Here is a 25,589-nt window from a genome sequence, read left to right on the forward strand (position 1 = left end):
CGATGTTTAATAAAGATAACTATGTCATTAGTAAAAAAAGGATGTATTAATTAAACTCTAAGTTTGATTTCACGATTTGAGTTAGATTTTTAAATTAATGTTTAAACATGTTAGAAATATTTATTAAGGTTTACTTAGATTTCAATGTAAATTTTAAAGAATTAATCGAAGTGAAGTATAATTACTGTTACTCAACAGTAGTCAGTAAATGTAAAAAGGTTATGTCGCCTTGTATTTCCCACGAGGGAGATACGGCAAGTGACGCTCCGACTAAGCTAGGGTTTTCCGCTGCTAACTAAAGATAATTAACCTAATTAATGGTGTTTAGAAGTCGGGGTGTTACAATAAGCTAGAGAGAAAAGTAATTTGTAGAGAGAAGACAGAGCAAAGATAGTTTCAGGTAGGTGGGAATGAATTGAATGCCCTTTTTTCTTAGGGATCTGCACTATTTATAGTGCTAGGGTTTATTGGGATTTGATCCTCAAACCCTGACCTGATGATTGGGTGCTTTCCCAGATTTGGACATGTGTCCAATAATAGGAGGTCTGATTAGACCTATCGGGCCCTTTGCATGTTGGGCTTTCCTGCAAGCTTTGGGATTTCAGACATGGTTTGACCAGGGATTTTTCCCATCCAATGGGGTCATGGGCCCTGGGTCTGAATGCTGACATGGGCTTAGTATGTGTTGTGGATATCCATACAGGAGGACCTTTGTCTTCCCAATTTGGCCATTGTAGTAAGGCCAGGTGGCAGTTACTAAATTAGGCCACATCATTTTCCCCTCAAGGAGGGTGCCCCTTGCCTATGTGGGGAAGCCTTCTTGTTATGGTGCCACGTGTGATTGTCTTTTTGGAAGCCTGGTTTTTGCCTTTAAAATCTTTCAGAAATCATTGTTTTTCCTTCATTTGTCTTTTCTTAGTTTTCAAAGAGACTTCTAGAGAGAGAAAGAGCAATTGTCCCTTCGACGATCTTCATGTGTTCGTGTTGAGTGTTCTTGGATTCTTCGTTCGTTGTTCTTAGAGTTTAGACAATTTGCCTTATCATTTCAGTAGTTTGATCACTCACTGGTAAGCATCTTTGATAACTTTTTGTTTCTGCATGTTTATGAAATTTCCTTTACTTTTGATGTTTTAATTTCTTGGGGAGGCGTCCTGTCAGTTGCCGCGTCTTCTTGTATCCGGACGGCGTACCCGTTTTTTGTTTTTTCTCTTTTCTTAAGTCAAACGTCATGTTCCCTATGCAGGACGGCATGGCTCGTGTTAAGAAAACAACCAATGTAGTTGCATGGGGAGCACCACGAGAGAGGGACAACATGGTTCCTTTTTCGAACCCGTCCCAAAGAAATAGGGGTGGAGTTAGTTCTTCCCATCATTCAGGAGACGGGGGTTCCAAGGCGGCACGTTCTTCAAGGAGAAGAAAGAGTGTAGCTCGCCGTCCTCGTGTCCCGCGTGCGGATTTTGAAGATGATTCCTCCAGTTCTTCTGACGAGGAGTTTGCAAAAAATCTCCCTCCTATGGTTCGTGGGAAAGAGGATGTGGATTTGCTTACCTTGGTTTGTTGCCATTTTCCTGATCGGTTCTGAAGGTGGTTGGGTGGTTTTGTCGGTGGCGCAGTGGTCAAAGTTCGGTACCGGGATTCATACACCGCCAGGTTCGGTGGTGTCTGGGTGGCTTGGGCCGCCTATTTTCTTCATCGTCTCCTCCTTCCTTTCTGTCGGGTTGCCCGTATGTGCAACTTTTCGGGAGGTTTTTCCAGCCGTTTCTTTGGTACTGATGGGTTAGTTTTTTTAATGGCTTCATTTTTCTTGTTGTTAATTATGGTTTGTGTCTGGGTTATGTTTAGTTTGCTTTGGTATATGGAGGGTTTGGGAGGATGTCAATGTTTTGATTTCTTGTGGTTCTGTGGCCTTGTTAGTTTTTTCCTGCTATGGGTGTCCCTCAGTTTAAGGAAGTTTTTCATTTGAGAGAATAGATTAAAGAAGTTAAGGTTTTGGGGATTCAAGTGTCGGATTTGGGGGTTATGTTGCAGGTTCCAAATCGTGTATTTTGGTTCCTTGGCTGGTTTGTGCCGCTAGTGGATGTTCAAGGCAGTGTTCTAATTATGTTGGTTTTCTTAGTTGTGGGTGTTTGTTCTTCAGTTCAAGTTTCCAAGATCAATTGGGGGTGTTCAAGGAACCCCTCAACTTTGTGTCTAATGATGGCCAGTCCAACCATCGTTGTTAATCAAATCTTGAAGGAGGCTCCTCAATTGGATAAGTTGAGGGAAGCAAGTTCCTTCTCGGTTAGGCATTCTCGTAATCCAGGGATGTCAAGGGTTTATTTACTAGGAAAAGTAACTCACAATAAAAAAATCTTAAGATGTTCGCTCGTTAGGGCCTTGGGATTATGTCATAGACGAGTGTCAGTTCTCGCCTAGTGAGTCATGGCAATTTGGGGCTAAAGGTGTGTCTTCCTCGCATCGTCGTCCATTGTTAGGGTCTTCTGGCTTACTGGTTATGCTCCTTCGTTGTATCCGGCTTCAGTTCTCTCGACTGTCTTGGTCACATCCGTTCTCCAAAGGATAGCCGCATTTGTTGGTTCATGTTGTTATCATAACTGTTGATAACAAGCAGGTAAGTTCTAACGAGGTTTGTGTCGCAAGTTCTAGTTCATATAAAGTGGGATGGTGGTGGCTTGCTCTCCTACGTAGTTGTTGTATAACCGAAGCTTGTAATTTAGTTTGCGGCATGTTGTACTGCTTTCTAATTGTCTAGGTTGTAATCGTTTTCATTTATAGAATCCCTTGTCAAAAAAAAAAAAATTAATGTACCGCATTTTCACATTATCAATTCATGTGTTTGAGGTAATGACTCACGTTAACCCAATACTCCGGAATCTCCAATAATCATTATGTCTATCCGATGTTGGGTTGTGAGAGGGATGGAGAAACTTTAAAAAAAAATTGAAAATTTCAAAGCTGTTATGTTTACCTACTTCATCGTTTTGATTTTTGTATAATTTATACTATCTTTGACCAGTTTTAGTGACTATACGTAAATAAAAACAACGTTATGGAATATTAGCAGTAATTCCGACTAATTTAATGTTTTATCAGTCATTTTTTTTTTTTTTTTATTATTATTGTTATTTTTTTGCCCACCCCTAACGATTTTGCATTACGACTTTAATTTTCCGGTGGGGAGTGCTAAATTGGAAAAATTGTCACTTTTAAATCGAGTTACACTATATTTAGGGTCCAATCAGTTTTCGCCGTTTAGTACCTTTTTTTTTTACCGTTTGGGACCTCAATCCCTTTTCCGGTCAAATTTAACTAGAGTACTTTAAAAGGTTGGTCATATGGGTTAAAAGGTCAAAGTGAATTCAAATTTTGAGGATTAACTTTTTTTCGTTTCTTCACATTTCAGGACCCGAACTTTTTTTTTTCACCTTTTGAGACCTCGTTATGTTTTCATGTAATTAAAAGTCAATTATTAAAAATTATAATCATTAACATAATCAGCTAAAATTTAAGTAATAATGTAACTTAATTCACAAATTTAACCCCATAAATAAATTGATTTGTGTATTAAACAATCTAAAGAGTACAGAGGCAAATAATTATTCACAGATTAATCTTATTCTATATATTTAGTAATGTTATATCCTCACAATTATTTATGTTTTTATCCCTTGCACATTACGTGATAAAAATTAATGATGCTATCGATATCTTAGTTCTATGCAGGTAATTTGCTCGATTTGCTTAAAATTATATGATAATATTATAGTGTATAATTCAGATTTGTGTCCACATTTATTAATAAGCTATTTTTATGCAAGTTTGAATAATATTAATAATGTCTCTAGAAAAAATGTAGAAATGATGAAAATGTATTGATTTTAAGTGAATTAGGTTTTTGATTATGAGTTAAGCAGAAATCATACTGGTCCTTAGTTGTCTTTTGAGAATAAAGGCAATAGGGTTGATGCCCATAATTGATCAAGTACTAAATATGCATAACTCGATCACCGACTTTAATTTTTCTATAACATACTCAAATCAATTGTTGTTGGATTATATAAATTAAGTTTCAACAATTAAATGTCTTATAAAAGTGAGAATATTATTTGTGGAGTTTAGAAAAGACTACTATAGAGTTTTAATTGTACGAAGGTGCTTAAAGAAGATGAATTATGGTCATGTTTTATTATTATTCAAGTGACAGAATTTACTTTTTTTAGCATTTTTCTTTTTTTGTAAAAAATGGGATATGTAGAAAATGGGATTGAGGCTCAAAAGGAAAAAAAAAAGTTCGAGTCCTAAAAGGTGAAAAAGTCAAAATATTGAACCCAACTTTAGCTTAACTCGTTATTCAAGTGTTATTTTATTTACTCTTTGTAAATAATGTTGGTATGGTTACCGATGCGTTAACCTATGATTAACTGATTGAAAATGAGAATGAGGTCCCAAAAGATTTAAAAAAAAATTATGGTCCTAAATGATCAATAAACCAAAAGGTTAGACCCCATCCTCTAGCTTAACTCATTTTAAATCAAGGGTGATGATAAAGGTCGCATGTTGCGACAACATTTAGTTGTCGCAATCTTACGTGTTGGAGTTTAATTGGTACATACAGGTGTCACGCAAGGTATGCGTCATCATAATATTTTTACTATCAATACAATATTTTTACTATAAAAATATGTAAATAAGGTAGTAGAAATAAAGAAGGAAACAAATTAGAATATAAGATTTTTCTACCTTTTTATGAAACATGTATAATAGGTTATATAAGTTAAATATTTTAATTTTCAATTTAAATCATGACACATAAGCATGTTATGTCATCATTGTGACACGGCTTAAAACCTATAATTTATTTTATAATAGTGTCCGTCTTAAATATTAGATATAGACTTCATTGGTGAATAGGAAGCCATATGGTGGTTTTTGTTGTGGGTCCAGCCCACTTTTGTGCATAAGTTATGTTAATACTTGTGCTTGTGTTTTAAGTGGAAGTCCAATACTCCACTTATTGTTGTGGCCCAATGTTGGGTTATGTTGAAGCTTCTTTGGTAAGCTTAGGGTTACCTTTGGCTGACTTGAGAGGCAGCAAAGGAGTGTGAGAAAAAAAATCAGATCTAAACACACACAAAAAGGAGAGGAGAGAAAGAGAAGAGAGGGTTCGTAGCTTTCAGGGAATTTATCAGAAAACTGTCGTTTACCGGAGATTCAACGGTCCGATCGTGCTGATTTTTGGTCAGCTTGTTGAGATACATAGGGCCTTATTTTGATCGGTTGGATCGTAGTTTTGAGCTCTGGTTTGTCCGTGATCGCTGCTGGAAAGAACCTACGTTTTTAGGTGATATTTTTCATCTCTTGTCTCTTAATTGTTGATCTTTTATGTATGGAAGTGTTGGTGGGTTGTGAACCTTTGTATGTTTGATTTGGGTTCTTTTGCCCTCAATTTTATCATAATAAGAGAAGGTGACAAAGGTGAACTCCTCACAAGTCCCGTGGGTTTTACTCTTCACATCGAAGGGGTTTTCCACGTGTGTTGATTGCATTTTGTTCTTCCGCATTTGATTATTAGTTGTTGTCCATTATTGGTTGATTGCTATGTTATTTGTTAGGTGGATTATTTGTGGTGTATTAGAGTTATATTGTTTGGTTTATTATCTTGGAGGTGATCCTTGTGATAAATTGATATACTACTAGGCTCCTATCAGCTTCTAAATTTGAAATCACTATGACACATAGATTGCGTCACGTCAAAGGGTCTACCAAAGGAAAGAAAAAACTTATTGAAAAGGTGGGTTGGCTATTTGACAACAATTGCATCAATATTTCCATGAGCCAACTTGTTAACTTTAGCTATCAACCACTCCATTTTTAGTTACACAAATTCCTTTTTGGATAACCAAGATGCACCTACATTATATTAATTAGTATTAGAATCATAATTGCTTTTTCCTTTTTATAAGAACCCACCAACTTAACCACATATTTTGTCCATCAAAACTAGTGGTATATAACATCTCCCAAAAAGCAAAAACCAAAAACCAAACTTTATTGCACATTCACCCGGCCCCATAAAAAAATAAATTATAATGGCAACATCATTCATTATATTTCTCGTTGCTCTTATGATCTTAGCCTTAATACCCAAAAACCATGCAATATTCTCAAGAACCATTTCAAAAGAAGAGCTTGGCATAAAAGAAAACGATGAGAAACAAACCCATCTTACCTTGTACTACCACGACACACTTAGCGGGTCGAACCCAACTTCGATCCCAATCGCTAAAGCAAACTCAACCGATAAATCAGCGACGATGTTCGGAGCCCTAGCCATGATGGACGACCCTTTAACCGAAGGACCTGAGTTGACATCGAAATTGGTAGGGCGTGCTCAAGGATTGTACGGATTCGCGGACCAACAAGTATCCGCTTTGGTAATGATAATGAATTTTTACTTGTTGGAAGGGGAGTTTAATGGGAGTACGTTAAGCATATTGGGGAGGGATGCAATGAGTGATAATGTACGTGAAATGCCCGTGGTTGGTGGTACTGGTAGCTTTAGATTTGCTAAGGGTTATGTTCAAGCTAAAACACATACGTTTCATCCAAAGACGGGTGATGCTATTGTGTTGTTTGATGTGTATGTTAACCATGGGTCTACTGTTATTGGTCAATCGGATGCTGGATCAACGGGGTCTTCGTCAACTAATGCTGCACCCTCACCTACCCAACAAACTCTCCCTATCATCATCATGTCTTTTCTTTTTATTATCATCTTTTTATGTATTTTTTGATAAAGCTAGAAAATAGTTTCTATGTTCTATTTCATTTCAATTCATTGTCTTGGAGTCATTGTATTTCATCCAAAAGGATTGGTCATCCGAGTGAGTAAGTTAGATTGTCCGCCTAGTTTTATTTGCTTATTAAAAAGAAAAACGAAAAATTGTAAGAGTTTTAGGGTAGCTTAGGAGGAAATACAAATACATATCAGATATGTATGGGGAAATACATATCAGAACAAAACACAAAATAGGAAAAAGGACAAAAAATTAATTAAATGGTACTTTTCTAAACACAAATTGTACTTTTTTTTTACAGAATAGTACTTTTTTTTACAGAATGGTACTTTTTTTAAATGAATGGTACTTCCTTTTTTGTCTTTTAGCTATTTGTCTTTCAGTTGATAGGTGTGTTTCCACACATATCAGATATGCGAAAAAACGAACCCGTAGCTTAGCTTGTATGCGGAGTTGGTGCACCTTTTTAGCATTACAAACTTTTATATAAGGCGGTCTTACACAAAAGACCAAATTGGTGCCATAAAAGTTAAACAATGAAAATAATTAGTTAAACACTAGAACTAATTAGTTAAGCACTGAAACTAATTAGTTAAGCACTGAAACCAATTAGTTAAACAATGAAACTAATTAGTAAAACACTAGAACTAATTAGTTAAGCAATGTAACTAATTTGTTAAGCAATCAAAGTGGTCTTTCCGGTAAGGCGGTCTTACACAAAAGTTATCGTTTTAGCATCAAGTAGTAGGTGGTCTCAACTCTTAACTCTACACTCTAGTACCCGCCCCTGGCCAATGCAACATTTGTATTGTTAACTTTTATTGCCACGCAAGTTATTGATTTAACGAAAATGATAAAGGTCGCAACATGCGATATTTAAGCGGTATCATAATGATGACATGTCATGCTTATGTGTCAAGATTTAAATTGAAAATTAAAATATTTAACTTGTATAACCTATCACTAGTGGAAAAAATACCTGTTGAGGGGGGCATTTTGGGTTTATTGAGGCGAACAAGGCCCGCTGCGACAGACGTAGCTTCAACAGCTCAGTGATCTGTTGAGGCGGGCTTTGTTCGCCTCAACAGGTGATCTGTTGTGGGGGGCTTTCAAAAGCCCGCCTCAAAAACCTCTACAGAAAGCGCGAAAATAAGGACCTGTTGAGGGGGGCATTTAAGAAGCCCGCCTCAACAGCCTCCTCTGTTGAGGCTCACTTCTTAAATGCCCCCCTCAACAGGTCCTTATTTTTGCGCCAAAAGTTCATATGTTGTTGAGGCGTACATTAAAAGCCCCCTTCAACAACATTAATTTTTTTTTTTCCCAATTCTTTTAAAATATAAAATAGGCGGCAATAACCACAACTAGATATATACTCCATTGAGTATTGAAACCTGTACCCAATCAACACCAAAATAGCAAAGGTATGAATCTGCTTATCTTTGATAAATAAATCATTACATTAACTTCATTTATATTAACCCAACAGAGCAAAGCGTATATATAGTACGTATGTTTACAATTTTTAAACACCTAGCTAGTCTAACAAATTACAACTAATATTAACAACTAAAGACAAAAGGCTAGAGAGCTAATCTAACAAATGTCTCTAATCCAGCCACTTAGGTCCCTTTAGATCATGCATTACAAACCTTAAGTAAGGTCGTGTTGACTTTCTTCCAATCGACTCGATCCCTAGCCTGCAAGTTGCATGGAAGGAAAATATATATGAGTACCAAAGTTTACACTCACGATATTGTCTTTACATTCCATTGAAGCATAAAATTAAAAGATATATAGTTGCAGACTATAGAGATAATTAAGTACGTTGTTGACCTATAACGACCCAATGAGCCTTAAATGTGCATACGTAGATTAGAATGAGTTTTAGAAAGTTAAAGCTATGTATATTAGTAATGTAATAAGAATCAAATGAGTCCTTAGGTTCTTTAGTTCAAAGTTGGGAGCGGAAATGTCATTTTAGCTCTAAACATGACCTATAACGACCTAATGAGCCTTAAATGTGCATAAATAGATTCGAATGAGTTTTAGAAAGTTAAAACTATGTATATTAGTCATGTAATAAGAATCAAATGACTCCTTAGGTTTTTTAGTTCAAAGTTGGGAGCGGAAATGTCATTTTAGCTCTAAACATGACCTATAACGACCTAATGAGCCTTAAATGTGCATAAATAGATTCGAATGAGTTTTAGAAAGTTAAAACTATGTATATTAGTCATGTAATAAGAATCAAATGAGTCCTTAGGTTCTTTAGTTCAAAGTTGGGAGCGGAAATGTCATTTTAGCTCTAAACATGACCTATAACGACCTAATGAGCCTTAAATGTGCATAAATAGATTCGAATGAGTTTTAGAAAGTTAAAACTATGTATATTAGTCATGTAATAAGAATCAAATGAGTCCTTAGGTTCTTTAGTTCAAAGTTGGGAGCGGAAATGTCATTTTAGCTCTAAACATGACCTATAACGACCTAATGAGCCTTAAATGTGCATAAATAGATTCGAATGAGTCTTAGAAAGTTAAAACTATGCATATTAATCATGTAATAAGAATCAAATGAGTCCTTAGGTTTTTTAGTTCAAAGTTGGGAGCGGAAATGTCATTTTAGCTCTAAACATGACCTATAACGACCTAATGAGCCTTAAATGTGCATAAATAGATTCGAATGAGTTTTAGAAAGTTTAAACTATGCATATTAATCATGTAATAAGAATCAAATGAGTCCTTAGGTTTTTTAGTTCAAAGTTGGGAGCGGAAATGTCATTTTAGCTCTAAACATGACCTATAACGACCTAATGAGCCTTAAATGTGCATAAATAGATTCGAATGAGTTTTAGAAAGTTAAAACTATGTATATTAGTCATGTAATAAGAATCAAATGAGTCCTTAGGTTCTTTAGTTCAAAGTTGGGAGCGGAAATGTCATTTTAGCTCTAAACATGACCTATAACGACCTAATGAGCCTTAAATGTGCATAAATAGATTCGAATGAGTTTTAGAAAGTTAAAACTATGTATATTAGTCATGTAATAAGAATCAAATGAGTCCTTAGGTTCTTTAGTTCAAAGTTGGGAGCGGAAATGTCATTTTAGCTCTAAACATGACCTATAACGACCTAATGAGCCTTAAATGTGCATAAATAGATTCGAATGAGTTTTAGAAAGTTTTAACTATGCATATTAGACATGTAATAAGAATCAAATGAGTCCTTAGGTTTTTTAGTTCAAAGTTGGGAGCGGAAATGTCATTTTAGCTCTAAACATGACCTATAACGACCTAATGAGCCTTAAATGTGCATAAATAGATTCGAATGAGTCTTAGAAAGTTAAAACTATGCATATTAATCATGTAATAAGAATCAAATGAGTCCTTAGGTTTTTTAGTTCAAAGTTGGGAGCGGAAATGTCATTTTAGCTCTAAACATGACCTATAACGACCTAATGAGCCTTAAATGTGCATAAATAGATTCGAATGAGTTTTAGAAAGTTTTAACTATGCATATTAGACATGTAATAAGAATCAAATGAGTCCTTAGGTTTTTTAGTTCAAAGTTGGGAGCGGAAATGTCATTTTAGCTCTAAACATGACCTATAACGACCTAATGAGCCTTAAATGTGCATAAATAGATTCGAATGAGTCTTAGAAAGTTAAAACTATGCATATTAATCATGTAATAAGAATCAAATGAGTCCTTAGGTTTTTTAGTTCAAAGTTGGGAGCGGAAATGTCATTTTAGCTCTAAACATGACCTATAACGACCTAATGAGCCTTAAATGTGCATAAATAGATTCGAATGAGTTTTAGAAAGTTAAAACTATGTATATTAGTCATGTAATAAGAATCAAATGAGTCCTTAGGTTCTTTAGTTCAAAGTTGGGAGCGGAAATGTCATTTTAGCTCTAAACATGACCTATAACGACCTAATGAGCCTTAAATGTGCATAAATAGATTCGAATGAGTTTTAGAAAGTTAAAACTATGTATATTAGTCATGTAATAAGAATCAAATGAGTCCTTAGGTTCTTTAGTTCAAAGTTGGGAGCGGAAATGTCATTTTAGCTCTAAACATGACCTATAACGACCTAATGAGCCTTAAATGTGCATAAATAGATTCGAATGAGTTTTAGAAAGTTTTAACTATGCATATTAGACATGTAATAAGAATCAAATGAGTCCTTAGGTTTTTTAGTTCAAAGTTGGGAGCGGAAATGTCATTTTAGCTCTAAACAGAAGCAAACAGAGGAGAAACACACAGATGGAAGTGAAATTCTAAAGACCACCAGATCAGAATTCACATGCAACAGCAGCAAGACCAGCAGATTAGTATTCAAAGCAATAAATTAGCAAATCCAGCAGACTTGTAATTATGGAAAAATTAAAGAACTTTACCAAATCCATGAAGATATAAACGCTTCCATCTTTGTGTCTAAACAACCTAAGTAAATAAATACTCGGTTGTAAAAAACTTAGCCCATTGCTCACGAACCACATCTATTTCCTCATCGGTATAAGGCGCATTTCTTGGAGTGTAAGCCTGAAATAAGTAACATGATAAGTAATGCTACTTGTAAATTAAGAATTCTACTACGTAAAAGTACTAGTATTAGTAGTTCAACTAACATATGGTAAAAGAACGAACATTGTCTAACCGCTCATCAGTGTTATGGTGTAACGTGACTATTTCATGCATGAACTTCATAACGTAATAGCCACACTCGCGGGCGCCGACTTGTTGAGCACACTGATTTGGAGATAAATCATAAATTATATATCCAAGTAGTTACCCAAAAAAAAAGTAAAGCTAATTAGTAAGCATGATATACCTTTACATGGAAGCCTTTCAACCCCTGCATAGTCGCTCTATTCGGACAAATCCCATCATTAAACTTGTACACTTGGTATGCCCTGGAAGTTGAGTAAAACTTCATGAATCTGATTCGGCACGAAAAGAAATAACTTAAAAAGAATTGAAAGTAACTTACAAACACAAGATTCCCCATGCACTATTTTCTCGGTTGGAACCTATCGCAGAGTCGAAAATATACGCACAACCTCTACGTAGGTCTAACACGTACAAAATCCAATGATTTCTGCATTATATATAAATGTTATTGCAACCTTATGCATGAAAATAACAATAACATAGCTATTTACCAAATATCGATCAATCTCTAACACTTACTCTTGATTGTATGGGATCAAAAACCACTTGGTAATGTTAGGATCACCCTTCTTCTCCTTTTCAATTTCAGCATTGAAAACTACTTTCAAATACATTGATGCAGCCTGAGGGTTGGCCTTGATTCTAGAGCTTGACATTGCCTCGAGACAAACAAACCCAATCTGAGAGTTGTCAAATGCAAAGGTGTGTTCGTGGAATAAACACCTACAAAGTAAATGTATAATGCAAAAATTTCAAAAACTATTATAGTTGACAAAACCAAAAACAAAAATATCGATGGAAAAGTTTACATCATATAGACTTGGATCACTGAAATGTTGAGGCACGCCCCTCTAAGGAACTCTTCAACGTCAACCTCATTTACATAAGTTTGTCGATCTTCGTCATAATGCCAAACCGAAGCGGGCAATGGGATTGAAGTATTTTTATATACATCACCGGGCGCCGTATTGATGATAAACTTCAAATAATTGCATGATGGGCCAAGACCTTGAATTGTGTCGTCTGCCAAATTTTGCTTCTTACTTTTGGCGGCTGATTCTTCAGTTTTACGATCACAACTACCTACCATCTCTTTGGCCGTCTTAGAGTTCTTCGACTTCGATTTCGACTCCAACTTATTTGAGCATGAATTTCCCTGTAACAATAATGTTAAGCTAGCATGAAAAGTTCAGTTTTGATTTCAGTGTTGAAGCACAGGGGAGTGGGAAGCATATGGTTTACCTTGGCCGTTAACTTCAGTGTTGTCGTCTCTTTGGACCCTAAATCAAGTGTTGCCTTCTCTTTGACAATTAATTCTGTTGTCTTATCTTTGACAACTAATTCTGTTGTCTTCTCTTTGACAATTAATTCGTTTTTCTTCTCTTTGGAGCTACCAACCACCTCTTCAAAAATCTGACTCCTGGACTTCTTTGTTGGGCGTGGAGTAGAGTACTCCTAAACAGAGGTAGAAACCAAAGGAGTTCAAGGCTCTGAATCTAATTCTAAACAGATGCATAACGCAATGAATGACAATTAATAATAAAAAAGTTATACCTCGTCTTCTTCGAAAATCACCAAGTGAATTGGCCATTGCACAAAACTAGCAAGAGCCCTGCCTAAGTTATTGAATCCATCTCCAGTAGGTACCGGAAGAGTGTCATCATCATGTCCGTCGTAAATACAATCAACTTGGACCTTATAATGACTAGGCTTCATCGATCTAAAGTGTTGGTGCAACGAACCATCCAATGGGTACGCCATACCATCTGCCACTATCACTTTGTTACCCAAAACTTTATCCTCAAGTGCAAGACGACATGGAGTTATGGCCTTCACAAATAAATTTACAAAATTTCAGAAATCACTACAAAGTACAATATTAAAAACCTAGCTAGGGGTGTTTTGAGTGTATGCACTATAGAGAATATATACCTTCAGCTCGCGTGGTTGCTGCGATGAACTCGGACAACAGGTTACGAGTGCACGGTTAACATCAAACTCATCACTTACAAGAGCAGAATCAAGTGCGGGGGTAGAGAGGGTGTGTAGTTGACCGGTTGCTTTCAATGTGGCTAGTTGGTTTTGGAGGGCCTCCGCCACCTTTCTCTCTAATTGATCTTCAAACTCCCTTCTCACCGAAGCTCTGATTGATTCGATAGCCTCCGGTGATGGTTCAATATGGCCACATCTACTACTTCGGTCTATTGGACCGAAAGCAACTTTGTAACCGACATTAACTCCACCTGTTGCCTTGACACGCCCACGGTGATCCTTTTTTCCCATAGCCTTGGTGAGGGCATCTTCTCCCTGGGTGAATGAAATATTTCCTTTTCCCTCTTCTTCTATGTACTCCAACTATAAGAATTAGGAAAGTAAAAATTAGATGGTATACATGATGGAAAGGAGAAGCAATCTTAGCAATAGAACTAGGAATTAGGAAAGAAAAGGATATAGAACGTAAAATTTCATATGCACTTACAGCCATCTTAGCAATATTTACGGCTTCTTTATCATTCGGGTCAACTTCCCACTTTCCCTCTTTGTTTTTAACTTGATGAGCCAAGATCCACTCTACTGATCTAAACTTCTTAAATCTATCTGGCGCTGTGGTGAGTGATGAGGTCACTGAGGAGGAGCCACTTGAGAGGGTTAAAGCTGCCTCTGGCGGTAGTCGCCCATCATTTATCCACTCTGGTCTCTTTCTAACATAACCCTTTTGGCCTGTGCGATGTGGGTGCTTGTTTTGTAATGCACTTTTACTTGCTTTTTCTCTACGAACCTGTCAAAAAACACATAAAGAACATGTCGAACATTTAAAGATGGCAACAACAAACTAATCATATAATTATATAAAAAAATATCTAGCAAAGTAAATTCATTATTACCAACATCTCCGGCTTGTTTCGTTCTATCACAAATGTTTTCCAATCATCCTCTGTGATTTGATGGTAGATGTCCCAAGGCATGTCATTTGTCTGATGTTTCGGCATTTTTTCTTTCTTAGTTATCCAACGCCGCGTTAACCTGGACTTGAAAGCTCCAAAGCGTTTCGCCACACACATATGAAAATATTTTTCTCTCCTTTTAGCCGGATCATCAATAATGTGGAACAGAAGCTGTTAATTTTATGGATAAGAGATTGTTAGAAACGTATGCTACACAAATAGATAATCTAGGAGAATACAAATCAAGTTTTAATTCAATGTTTACCTTGGTCTCCTCCCAAAACCCCTTCTTTGTGTGTTCATCTAACGTTGAATATTCTTTCACATTAATGTTAATTCTAGCAGCACAAGACCCAACTTGCTTCCCGTATTCTCCTGACCATTCTCCATCGGGGATTCCATATTGATTATACTGAAGATGCATAGGCTTTTTGGCTTGAACTCCTTTTGACGGACCACGGAATTTGGTCTTTTTACTAGTGTTGGTACCTTGTGATTCCCCCGTAGGATGACTAGCTCCATCAATTCCCTGTATTTCATTATCACGATGATCATCCATGGTAGCTACGGTCCTGCAACAAAGAAAAGAGAGCAATACTTAGTAAAGGGAGCAATACTTAGAAAAGAGAGCAAAATGCTACAATTGGCCATTTACAAAGCTATACCTAAAATAATGGCCTTATGGTATTACACCTAACATGCAAAACAATCCCAAATCAAACCTCACCTAAAAAAACAACCCAAAAAAAAATCATAACTCACCAGTTCTACGCACTGATCTGCACAGCTCAGATCAGAACTGTGCAGATCAATGCACAGAACTGATCAGAACTGACCAGTTCTGTGCACTGATCTGCACAGTTCTGATCTGAACTGTGCAGATCAATGCACAGAACTGATCAGAACTGACCAGTTCTGTGCACTGATCTGCACAGTTCTGATCTGAGCTGTGCAGATCAGTGCACAGAACTGATCAGAACCTGACCAGTTTTGTGCACTGATCTGCACAGTTCTGATCTGAGCTGTGCAGATCAATGCACAGAACTGATCAGAACTGACCAGTTCTGTGCACTGATCTGCACAGTTCTGATCTGAGCTGTGCAGATCAGTGCACAGAACTGATCAGAACTGACCAGTTCTGTGCACTGATCTGCACAGTTCTGATCTGAGCTGTGCAGATCAGTGCACATAACTGCACAGTTCTGGGCAAAATGCTACAATTGGCCATTTACAAAGCTATACCTAAAATAATGGCCTTATGGTATTACACCTAACATGCAAAACAATCCCAAATCAAACCTCACCTAAAAAAACAACCCAAAAAAAAATCATAACTCACCAGTTCTACGCACTGATCTGCACAGCTCAGATCAGAACTGTGCAGATCAATGCATAGAACTGATCAGAACTGACCAGTTCTGTGCACTGATCTGCACAGTTCTGATCTGAACTGTGCAGATCAATGCACAGAACTGATCAGAACTGACCAGTTCTGTGCACTGATCTGCACAGTTCTGATCTGAGCTGTGCAGATCAGTGCACAGAACTGATCAGAACTGACCAGTTCTGTGCACTGATCTGCACAGTTCTGATCTGAGCTGTGCAGATCAGTGCACAGAACTGCACAGTTCTGTGCACTGATCTGCACAGTTCTGATCTGAGCTGTGCAGATCAGTGCACATAACTGCACAGTTCTGATCAGTGCATATTCCTTGTGCTACTTGCAGTTCCCGTGGATTGATAAAATGCAATATATGTCAAATTTGATTCCTGGTCTAATTTGATGATTCTGGAGTTCAAATCTTCACCTTCAAACATGTAAATTACACCATACTGTAAGCAAAGTATCAAATTGTAAACAAAGTCATCTTCAAAACGGTTTTTATGTACTTATCCATCATCAACCACCAGAAAGCAAACATCAGAAACTAAGTTACCAATCACAAAGCCATGCAAACAAGAACAGGTAATTGATATTATTAGACAAAATGTACTGAAAACTAACCTAGGAAAATTCAACTGCAATTTCTGCAACCTGTGCTTGGAACCTGGCTCACATAAGAGGATACGACATTCACCAAGTTTACACCTGTGTGAAAAAACCAGATAAAGTTAGTCAAGTTATTAGAAGTATCAGACTCTCAGTAACTTAAATAGGAGGGATAAAGTAGGAGACTATCACTGCAATTCCTCTTCACAATACAAGTGGCAATTGATTGGGGTTGAATTTTTAGAAAAAAAATATGAATTAATATCCACAAGTATCCTTCACTATTCAAATTTAAGTAGTCAAGATAACAAAAATTCCAAGGCGCACAGGCTTTCAGATATGAATAGAAAGAACAAAGTCAAAAACTTCAACAATGCATCAGAAGTGAAGCCCGAACTTACACATGTATGTTTCAATTACGATTCGTAACCCATATTCCTTCCGTATGATCTGTACGCATATGATTAGTATTATTTGCATCCTCCTCTTCTGGCAATGGTTGAACAACCATTGGTAACGGAGGTGTGTCATCATACTCATCATACTCATCTTCATCTACAACATCATCAATACCCAAAATATGTCTTTTTCCTTGGGCAACAACACGCCATCTAGGATCAATATTGTCAACCACATAAAAAACTTGCTTAGCTAGTGATGCTAGAATGAATGGCTCGTCACTGTCACTTAGTCGATCAAAATTCACCAAGGTTAAACCCGGGAAAATTTCATCTCGCTTCACACCATTTTGGTTGTTAGCCCACTGACACCGAAAAACAGGGATCACAAAATAGGTATAATCAAGCTCCCATATTTCTTCGATAACACCATAATATGATTGTGTTGAATCAACCGGCCATTTATCCTTAGCGCTTGCATAGACCCTAGATGATGCAACAACCTTTACTCCACTATTTTGCACTACACTCTTTTCATCTTGCCTTCTAGTGTAGAATGTGAACCCATTGATATCATATCCTTCAAAAGATCGAACACATAGTCGAGGACCTCGAGATAACCACTTGATCGTATCAGAAACATCATGGTCTTGTTTCTTTCCAACTTCCTTCTTAAACCATTCAATAAATGTGCGATTATGTTCCCGCATCAACGCTCTTTCCTTCAACTTAGGATTACAATGTTGCAATTCAAGCAGATGCTTTTCTAAATAAGGATGAACCTCTGTAAGATGCTGCAACACACAAAGATGTGCCTTCTTCTTCCTCTCCGATGGAGGAGATATCACATTTTTACCAATTACTCCCTCCCCTGCGAGCCTACCAACATGTCGAGATTTTGGAAGTCCTATTGGTTCAAGGCTTGACAAAAACTCAGCTAGATATCCAGAAATCTCTTCTTTAAGGACTCCCCGAATGATACTACCCTCTGGATTAGCCGGATTCCTTGCTTTGTCCTTTAAAGTCTTAAAAAATCTCTCAAAAGGATACATCCATCTTAAGAACACCGGACCACATAACTTGACTTCGCGAACTAAATGGACAATCAAATGCACCATTATATCAAAGAAAGAAGGCGGAAAATACATTTCAAATCGACATAGAGTTTCAACAACATCATTGTGCAAAGCATCCAAAGTCTCCGGATCAATCACCTTAGCACATATGGAATTGAAAAACAAACAAAGTTTTTTTATAACATGTCTCACGTGTTTCGGCAATATCCCACGAAGTGCAATTGGCAAAAATACATTAATCAGTGCATGACAATCATGAGACTTCATACCAATCAACCTAAGGTCCGAGAGAGACACTAGGCGCTTAACATTCGACGAATATCCCGAGGGAACCTTAATGCCATGTAAGCACTCACAAAACTTCTTCTTCTCCTTTCTCGACATTGTGTAACACGCTGGAGGCAGAAAGGTCTTTGTACCATCCTTTTTTTTAACAGGCCACAAATCTGGTCGAATATTCTTCTTTTTCATATCTTTCCGCACATTCTCATTGTCCTTGGTCTTTCCTGGTATGTTTAGCAAAGTCCCGATGATAGCATCGCACACATTTTTCTCAATGTGCATTACATCGAGACAATGCCTAACCGACAAATCTTTCCAGTAGGGAAGATCCCATAATGGAGACACTTTCTTCCATAAAACACCCTTTTTAGACTTGGACTTGAAGCACTTACCGTATTTGGTTTCAACATTTTTGATACGTTCATAAACTTGTGATCCTGTCAAAGGTGTACGAGCTACTCCTTCCTCGGTGAACCCATTGAATTCCTTCTTCTTCTTACGATAAGGATGATATCGACTAAGGTGCTTCCTGAAATCTGGGTAGATATTTTTCTTGAAATGATCCAACCGTGTGGGCTTCATGTCCTCTTCACATATAGGGCATGCTTGTTCTCCTTTGGTTTTGTACCCAGACAAGTTTCCATAGGCCGGAAAATCATTTATGGTACAGAAAACCATTGCCCGCAATGTAAAGTTTGAGTTGGTGTGAGCATCGAACATTGGAACACCTTCATTCCACAACAATTTCAAATCATCTATGAGTGGAGCGAGATACACATCTATATCATGTCCTGGCTGCTTAGGCCCTGAGATGAGGAGTGACAACATGATATACTTGCGTTTCATACACAACCATGGAGGAAGATTGTAAATTGCAAGAAGAACCGGCCAAGTGCTATGCTGACTACTCAGAGAGCCGTATGGATTCATCCCATCTGTACATAGAGCAAGTCTCAGATTTCTAACCTCCTTGCCAAATTCAGGATACTTCTTATCAATAGTTCTCCATTGAGGAGAATCAGCCGGATGTCTAAGGAATTCATCTTTCTTCCTCCCTTCCGCATGCCACCTCAGATACTTAGCATTCTTCTTTACGGAGAACAAGCGCTCAAACCTAGGTATGATCGGAAGATACCACAATACCTTGGCGGGCGGTCCCCTCTTAGCTGAATTGGCCCCTTTACGCTTGTAACGCGACATAGAACACGTTGGACACTTATCCAAATTTTCATACTCTTTTCTGTAAAGAATACAATCATTTGGGCAAGCATCTATCTTGACGGCCTCTAAGCCTAAGGGATTCGTCAATTTGTTGGCATAATAGGCAGAGGTGGGAATGTCATTGCCATCGGGAAACCAAAGACCTAGTCGTTTCAATAATTTCGTGAAACTTTCTTCGGTCCAACCACTCTCCGCTTTCAAGTTGGAAAGTGATGCCACACATTCTAACAATTTGAATTTTGTACACCCAGGGTACAAAGGCGTCTCAGCAGCCTTTAATACCTGCTCGAGTATGTGAGGTCGTTCATTCAAGTGATCTTTCACCGCATCCATCATTTCATTTGTTTCATTATCTTCTTGCTCATCATCATCCATCTCATTATTCTCAGAAATATCAGAATCACTCTCATCACTCTCATCACTCTCTGCCAGAACATCAAATTCATTCACACTAGAACTTGGACGATCAAGTATTTTCTCACCATGCCAAAACCAGACATGGTAATCTTGCTTAAACCCACGACGAAATAAATGATCCTCAATTTCATCAATATCAGCTAACCGCCTTACATTGTTACAATCACGGCAAGGACAATAGATCTTTGCGGCTTTCGTATTCCGTTGGTGTGCTAAAGCACATCTAAGGAACTCCTCAACCCCACTCAAGTATTCCACCGTAGTATGGTCACCGTACATCCAACGACGACTCATTTCTAATAACACAAGGTTTTACACAGAATTAGATAAATCAAGCCACAAATTCTTAATTTTGACACAAGAACTATACTAGCTTGGCATAAGATCTTTGTTCTCTAATGATGCAATCTTAATTTTGACACAAGAACTATACTAGCTTAGTTTCTGATGTTTGCTTTCTGGTGGTTGATGATGGATAAGTACATAAAAACCGTTTTGAAGATGACTTTGTTTACAATTTGATACTTTGCTTACAGTATGGTGTAATTTACATGTTTGAAGGTGTAATTTACATGCATGAAGTACTGTTTTAGCTTCTCAGTGCACTGATCAGTTCTGTTCTGTGCACTGATCTGCACTGCCCAGATCAGAACTGTGCAGATCAGTGGACAAAACTGATCAGAACTGTGCAGTTATGTGCACTGATCTGCACAGCTCAGATCAGAACTGTGCAGATCAGTGCACAGAACTGGTCAGTTCTGATCAGTTCTGTGCACTGATCTGCACAGCTCAGATCATAACTGTGCAGATCAGTGCACAGAACTGGTCAGTTCTGATCAGTTCTGTGCACTGATCTGCACAGCTCAGATCAGAACTGTGCAGATCAGTGCACAAAACTGGTCAGTTCTGATCAGTTCTGTGCATTGATCTGCACAGCTCAGATCAGAACTGTGCAGATCAGTGCACAGAACTGGTCAGTTCTGATCAGTTCTGTGCATTGATCTGCACAGTTCTGATCTGAGCTGTGCAGATCAGTGCGTAGAACTGGTGAGTTAAAAAAAACTAAGATTTGGTTTTAAGTCCAAACCTTGGTCTGATGGCTGATTCTTCTATTGCAAAATGAGGAATAGATGGATATAAGGAAGACAGGGTTGAATAGCTTGGTCTGAAGTTCCTCGAGAACTGGCACCAAGAAGCATAAAACAGAACATCTACACAGTCCTGATTGAGGTTGTACACCAAATGCAGCGCTTTTTGCAATGATGCTTCATCTCCCTTGAAAATTAGAAGTAAGCAAATGCTATTAGATTTAGTTGAAAAGTAACAGAAAGGAAAAAGCTCCACATAAAATAACATAGCTATAGAATCTCCTAATTTGGTTATTAAAGTCCTTTCTTAAGTTAAATATCAAACCACAGTTTGTTTCCATGCAACAGGATGGATAACTGAATGAGCCCCTATGCATGCAACTATGCAAGAGTTAAGCTACAAGCACCTGGCACTACTCATACTCAGCCATAGTCAAAAGCCTTGTAAGTAGAACTAGTTAATATGAGACTGGTCCTCGGCAAAGGAAGAGGCACGGAGGTTTGCTGCGGACTGTGCATACATTTTCAAATTTTGACAGGTGCTCGACGACCTGGCTTGATTAAATTTTTAACCAAGAAACAAAAAAAGACTAAAAAAATCTCTAGGGGGGCAGACTAGTTTTTTTCACACCGTTAACATAATACTTGCAATAAAGAAGTGTTTACAATCTGCGTTATTATCAGATACTGTAGCAGGCTATATCAGGTACACCAGCTGGTTGCATCAGGTACACCAGCTGGTTGAGCTGCTGCGAGCCCAAACCACAGACCGATAAATCCAACCTTGACCGAAAATGCCATAACAACTAGTACAGGCAATGCAACCAAGTAGAAGGTGACAAAGTTTATTGTTGCACCTATTTTAGTCCTTGTTGAACCTGTCAAAGCCCCACAGGCAGCTGTCTATGGACAGTTTCCGATCTCACAAAACCCCAGAATAGGAACTCAACAATAGCAAGAGCAATATTGTAGCATAATAAAAATGGAACTAAAAGAACTTGAAAATCAAAGCAGCAGCAACAACAGTCTCCACTGTCATACATCAGAATATTGTAGATAAGCGTGTACAAAAAACATCACAATATACTATAGTGAATACATCAAGCTATGGTAATTTTAGAGCCTATAAAGCTACAATCCAATATCAACGATTAGTTTACATCATTAATAAACTATCAATATTACAATGAACACATGAGTATATTTTATGCAGACATATTTTCAACAGATTCATATCGATTCGCTCCACTTAAAAGTTCAAACACTTCATTTCATCTGCATACTTTGGATCGAGCTACTCACATAGCTTACATAAACCATCACCATAAAAGAGACCTTCATCATTTAGACACAAAACCCATATCACTAACTTCTATTTTGTAACTGAACTAGAAAAATTTAACCTAACATCTATTTTGTAACTGAACTAGAAAAACCACAAATATCAAACCCTAATTTGTAAATTCATCCAATATTGAAACATTAGCCTAAATTCTCTGCATAATCAACTCATTATGCTCAACTAATTGAAGAGAAACTGAATTTTAAGACCAAGCAAAACAAGAATCAATTATAACCTAACCTTGATATATTGCGGCACTGTGTGAAACAGAGTCAACCGAGATAGGGAAGACGACGGTCGGCGGCGACCGTTATGGAAGAGAAGGCGAGGAAGGTGATGGTGGTGGTGGTGGTGGTGGAGCCGCGCGGTGAGGAGCGGCGACTGTTCTTGCTTTGTTCGAATAAATTGCCCAGTGCGTGTTTGGGGTGAGAGAGGTGTATTTTGTGAATATCTATTGAAGCGAACAACAAGAAGCCCGCCTTTTTTGAATACTACCTATTGAGGCGGGCAAACTAAAGCCCCCTTCAACAGGATCTGTAGAAGCGAATCTAACAAAAGCCCGCCCCAACCACATGCTTAAACTTTTGACCCGCGTTGACTAAGGGGTTATTGAGGCTCACTATACATGTTACGGAAAATGTAGGCATATCTATATTCTAATTTGTTTCCTTCTTTATGTCAACTAACTTAATTATTTACATATTTTCATAGTAAAAATATTGCATTGATAGTATAAATATTTTGATGACGCATAACCTACGTGACGTCTATATGTACCAATTCAATTAAATCCCAACACGTAAAATTGCGACAACTAAATATTGTCGCAACTTACGACCACTACAAAAACGAAGAGCAAGGAGGGCGTTACTATTTAAACAAAAAGGGTGAGTGAATGAGCGCCTTTAAATAATAAACCAACTAGGGCGACAATTTTTCGTTGTCGTACCCTTGAACAATAAGGGCGAATTTGGTGTGGTCGCCCTATTTGATAAAAATACGACGACGCGTATTAAGAACTGCCCTCTTTGATCAAATACCTTTATTAAAATAATAAAACATAAACCTCGAAAATCCCAAACTCGTTATCCGCTATTATGACTCTCCTATTCTTCTGCCAGAGTTCTTCAAGAAACCCCTAAAATCCCAAAATCGTTTTCCCTAGAAAAAAATCAATCGATGCTCAGATTTTTCGTTGCCCTCTCTCTTCCTGATTCTCTCCCGAATTCCTTCCTAGATTATCCTGATTTTGTCGAAAATTGATTGAATTTCTCAACTTTGTTTATGCTTAGTTCGTAACCTCGGGAATTTGTTCGAAAAAGCCCGATTTATGCTGAGATTTGTTTGAGAGATCGAAGATCAATTTCCGCGGAGATTTATTCGAGAGAAGGTCCATTTCTGCTTACTAGTATCATCTACTTCCTTTGATTTTTCCATGAATGTGGCAAGCGTTCTAGTGTTCTATTTTATGAAGTTGTAAGAACTATATTTTTGTAATCAGGATGTAAAGGCATTGCTTGCTGCAGTCAGGAAATTGATTTTTTTGGAGGCTGTAAAAGAAACTTTCGAAAGAAATGTGCAATATTTGTAATAGTTTATGGTTTGAATTATTTCTATTGTTCTATCTCAGGTTCCTGCCTATCCATCAGATTATTTTTTTAAAAATAAGATAATTATCAAAGAGGGCGACTGTAGTTGTTGTATTTGATTTTGAACAAAGAGGGCGAAACAATTGCCCTTGTTGACATGATTTAAGAGGGCAAGCAAATGTATTATGTCGTCCTTGATTCCTACCAAAGAGGGCGAGTATGAATGCCTTTCTTGAATATAACAAACAGGGCGACAAAAACTGCCCTGTTAGATCTCAACCAAAGAGGGCGATTTTTAGTATTTGCCCTGGAAAGCTAATACAACGGTTGTAACAGGGCGACCTTGAGTGCGATTTTAAGGTCGCCCTTTTAGCTTAACAGGGCGATATTTTGATCAAAGAGGGCGACTTTTTTCGCCCTCTTTGATCTTATATGTTGTAGTGGACCTTTATCATCACCCGTCTTTAATAATCGTCACACTTTGCCTTTGCAAATTTTCAATGAAATCTTACTTGGAATAAGAGCCCGAACACCCTATTATTTTGGGTTATAAGATACGTCTAAGCAAAAATAATAATATTAGCAGGTGGGACAAGCAACCCTACTGAATTAGTATCTCTCACAGGTATATAACAAAGTTTGTACGTCAAACTCATTATAACTTAGTAGAAATGATAATGGAATTTTCACTTCTAAAGTGCCTCTAGCTAGTGGGTTTAATCTCGTGATCTTGAAATTATGAAGCCAAACTTTTACCATTAGGTCAAAACTTACTTAATTAGTACATACAAGAAATATGTTGTCCAATAAATGCATATAAAAAAGAAGCGTCAAGGATCAAACTTAAATTTTTTCTCCAAGATCCGTTACTACACAACATTGACCATTAATTAGATGGTAAGTTAAAGAATGAATAAGATCATCACCGGATGTACTGTGCGTAAAACAAAAAAATATGCACAAATTCTTATTTGGTTAAATTGTTTTATACCACCTAAAAAAATTGACAAATTGTTTTTTACCACCTAAAAAAAGAAAAATTATTTTTTACCACCTAAAAATAAAATAAAAATTGTCTTTACCACCTCTTAACTAAAAAATGGATGAAAACGTTATGTGAATTAATGGAAAGTGAGAGAAAATTGTAGCTTATATACATGAAAATAGTGGGATAAGAGAAGGAAATAAAAAATATAGTCATTGAAATGGGATCGCATAACGTTTTCGTCCACATTTTCGGTTAATAGGTGGTAAAAAAACAATTTTTATTTTATTTTTAGGTGGTAAAAGACAATTTTTATTTTTTTAGGTGGTAAAAAACAATTTATCAATTTTTTTTAGGTGGTAAAAAACAATTTACCCTTCTTATTTACATGGGGTGTACGATAAATATTGTACACCGAAGTTATAGTTAGCGTAAAATGCTTAAAGGTTACCATTATATATGTAAAAGTTATCTATTTTTAAGTTATAAAATTTTTCATTTTAATAAAAATAATTTCTTCAAAATCAATAATAATGTATAGTATTAATCATTTAACCATTTGAAATGTTTATCTATCAACTTTATTTTAATAATAAAAAAGTTAGAGAAAATTGGGTAAAAGTTAAAGAAAATTAGGTAAAAGTTATGTTGGTGTACAATAAATTTATTGTACACCTTGTGTATGCAAGACTTTTTGAAAAATACGAATAGGATTATATTTTTTTACATAGGTTGCGTTATATTCACCTGATTTTCACTTATTTTTCCTGACTTTATCTTA

At 37.0% G+C, this 25,589-nt stretch overlaps 3 protein-coding genes and 1 long non-coding RNA gene across 4 annotated transcripts; 1 reads left to right on the plus strand and 3 right to left on the minus strand.

The window, feature by feature from the left end:
• The first annotated feature begins 5,939 nt into the window (after nucleotides 1-5,939).
• Nucleotides 5,940-6,879, plus strand: LOC110795943 (dirigent protein 22). The gene has a single exon (XM_022000982.2). It carries the CDS (start codon nucleotides 6,090-6,092, stop codon nucleotides 6,792-6,794), a length of 705 nt encoding a protein of 234 aa, XP_021856674.2. The 5' UTR covers nucleotides 5,940-6,089; the 3' UTR covers nucleotides 6,795-6,879.
• Nucleotides 6,880-11,166: 4,287 nt separating this feature from the next.
• On the minus strand, nucleotides 11,167-11,902 carry LOC130462009 (uncharacterized). The gene is made up of 4 exons (XR_008922105.1): nucleotides 11,795-11,902; nucleotides 11,636-11,717; nucleotides 11,452-11,553; nucleotides 11,167-11,346 (listed from the first exon to the last, which is right to left on the minus strand). It is a non-coding gene; the product is annotated as an uncharacterized lncRNA (long non-coding RNA).
• Nucleotides 11,903-11,990: 88 nt separating this feature from the next.
• On the minus strand, nucleotides 11,991-12,698 carry LOC110794940 (uncharacterized). The gene is made up of 2 exons (XM_056829593.1): nucleotides 12,285-12,698; nucleotides 11,991-12,198 (listed from the first exon to the last, which is right to left on the minus strand). The coding sequence occupies exons 1-2, from the start codon at nucleotides 12,563-12,565 to the stop codon at nucleotides 11,991-11,993; spliced, it is 489 nt and encodes a 162-aa protein (XP_056685571.1). The 5' UTR covers nucleotides 12,566-12,698.
• On the minus strand, nucleotides 12,646-22,484 carry LOC130461478 (uncharacterized). The gene is made up of 8 exons (XM_056829594.1): nucleotides 20,892-22,484; nucleotides 16,426-16,509; nucleotides 14,686-14,992; nucleotides 14,361-14,591; nucleotides 13,955-14,254; nucleotides 13,408-13,830; nucleotides 13,030-13,305; nucleotides 12,646-12,930 (listed from the first exon to the last, which is right to left on the minus strand). Exons 1-8 carry the CDS (start codon nucleotides 21,158-21,160, stop codon nucleotides 12,646-12,648), a joined length of 2,175 nt encoding a protein of 724 aa, XP_056685572.1. The 5' UTR covers nucleotides 21,161-22,484.
• Nucleotides 22,485-25,589: the final 3,105 nt, after the last annotated feature.

This window comes from Spinacia oleracea, chromosome 5, assembly GCF_020520425.1.
Source record: "Spinacia oleracea cultivar Varoflay chromosome 5, BTI_SOV_V1, whole genome shotgun sequence".
In the NCBI taxonomy this organism is placed as follows: domain Eukaryota; kingdom Viridiplantae; phylum Streptophyta; class Magnoliopsida; order Caryophyllales; family Amaranthaceae; genus Spinacia; species Spinacia oleracea.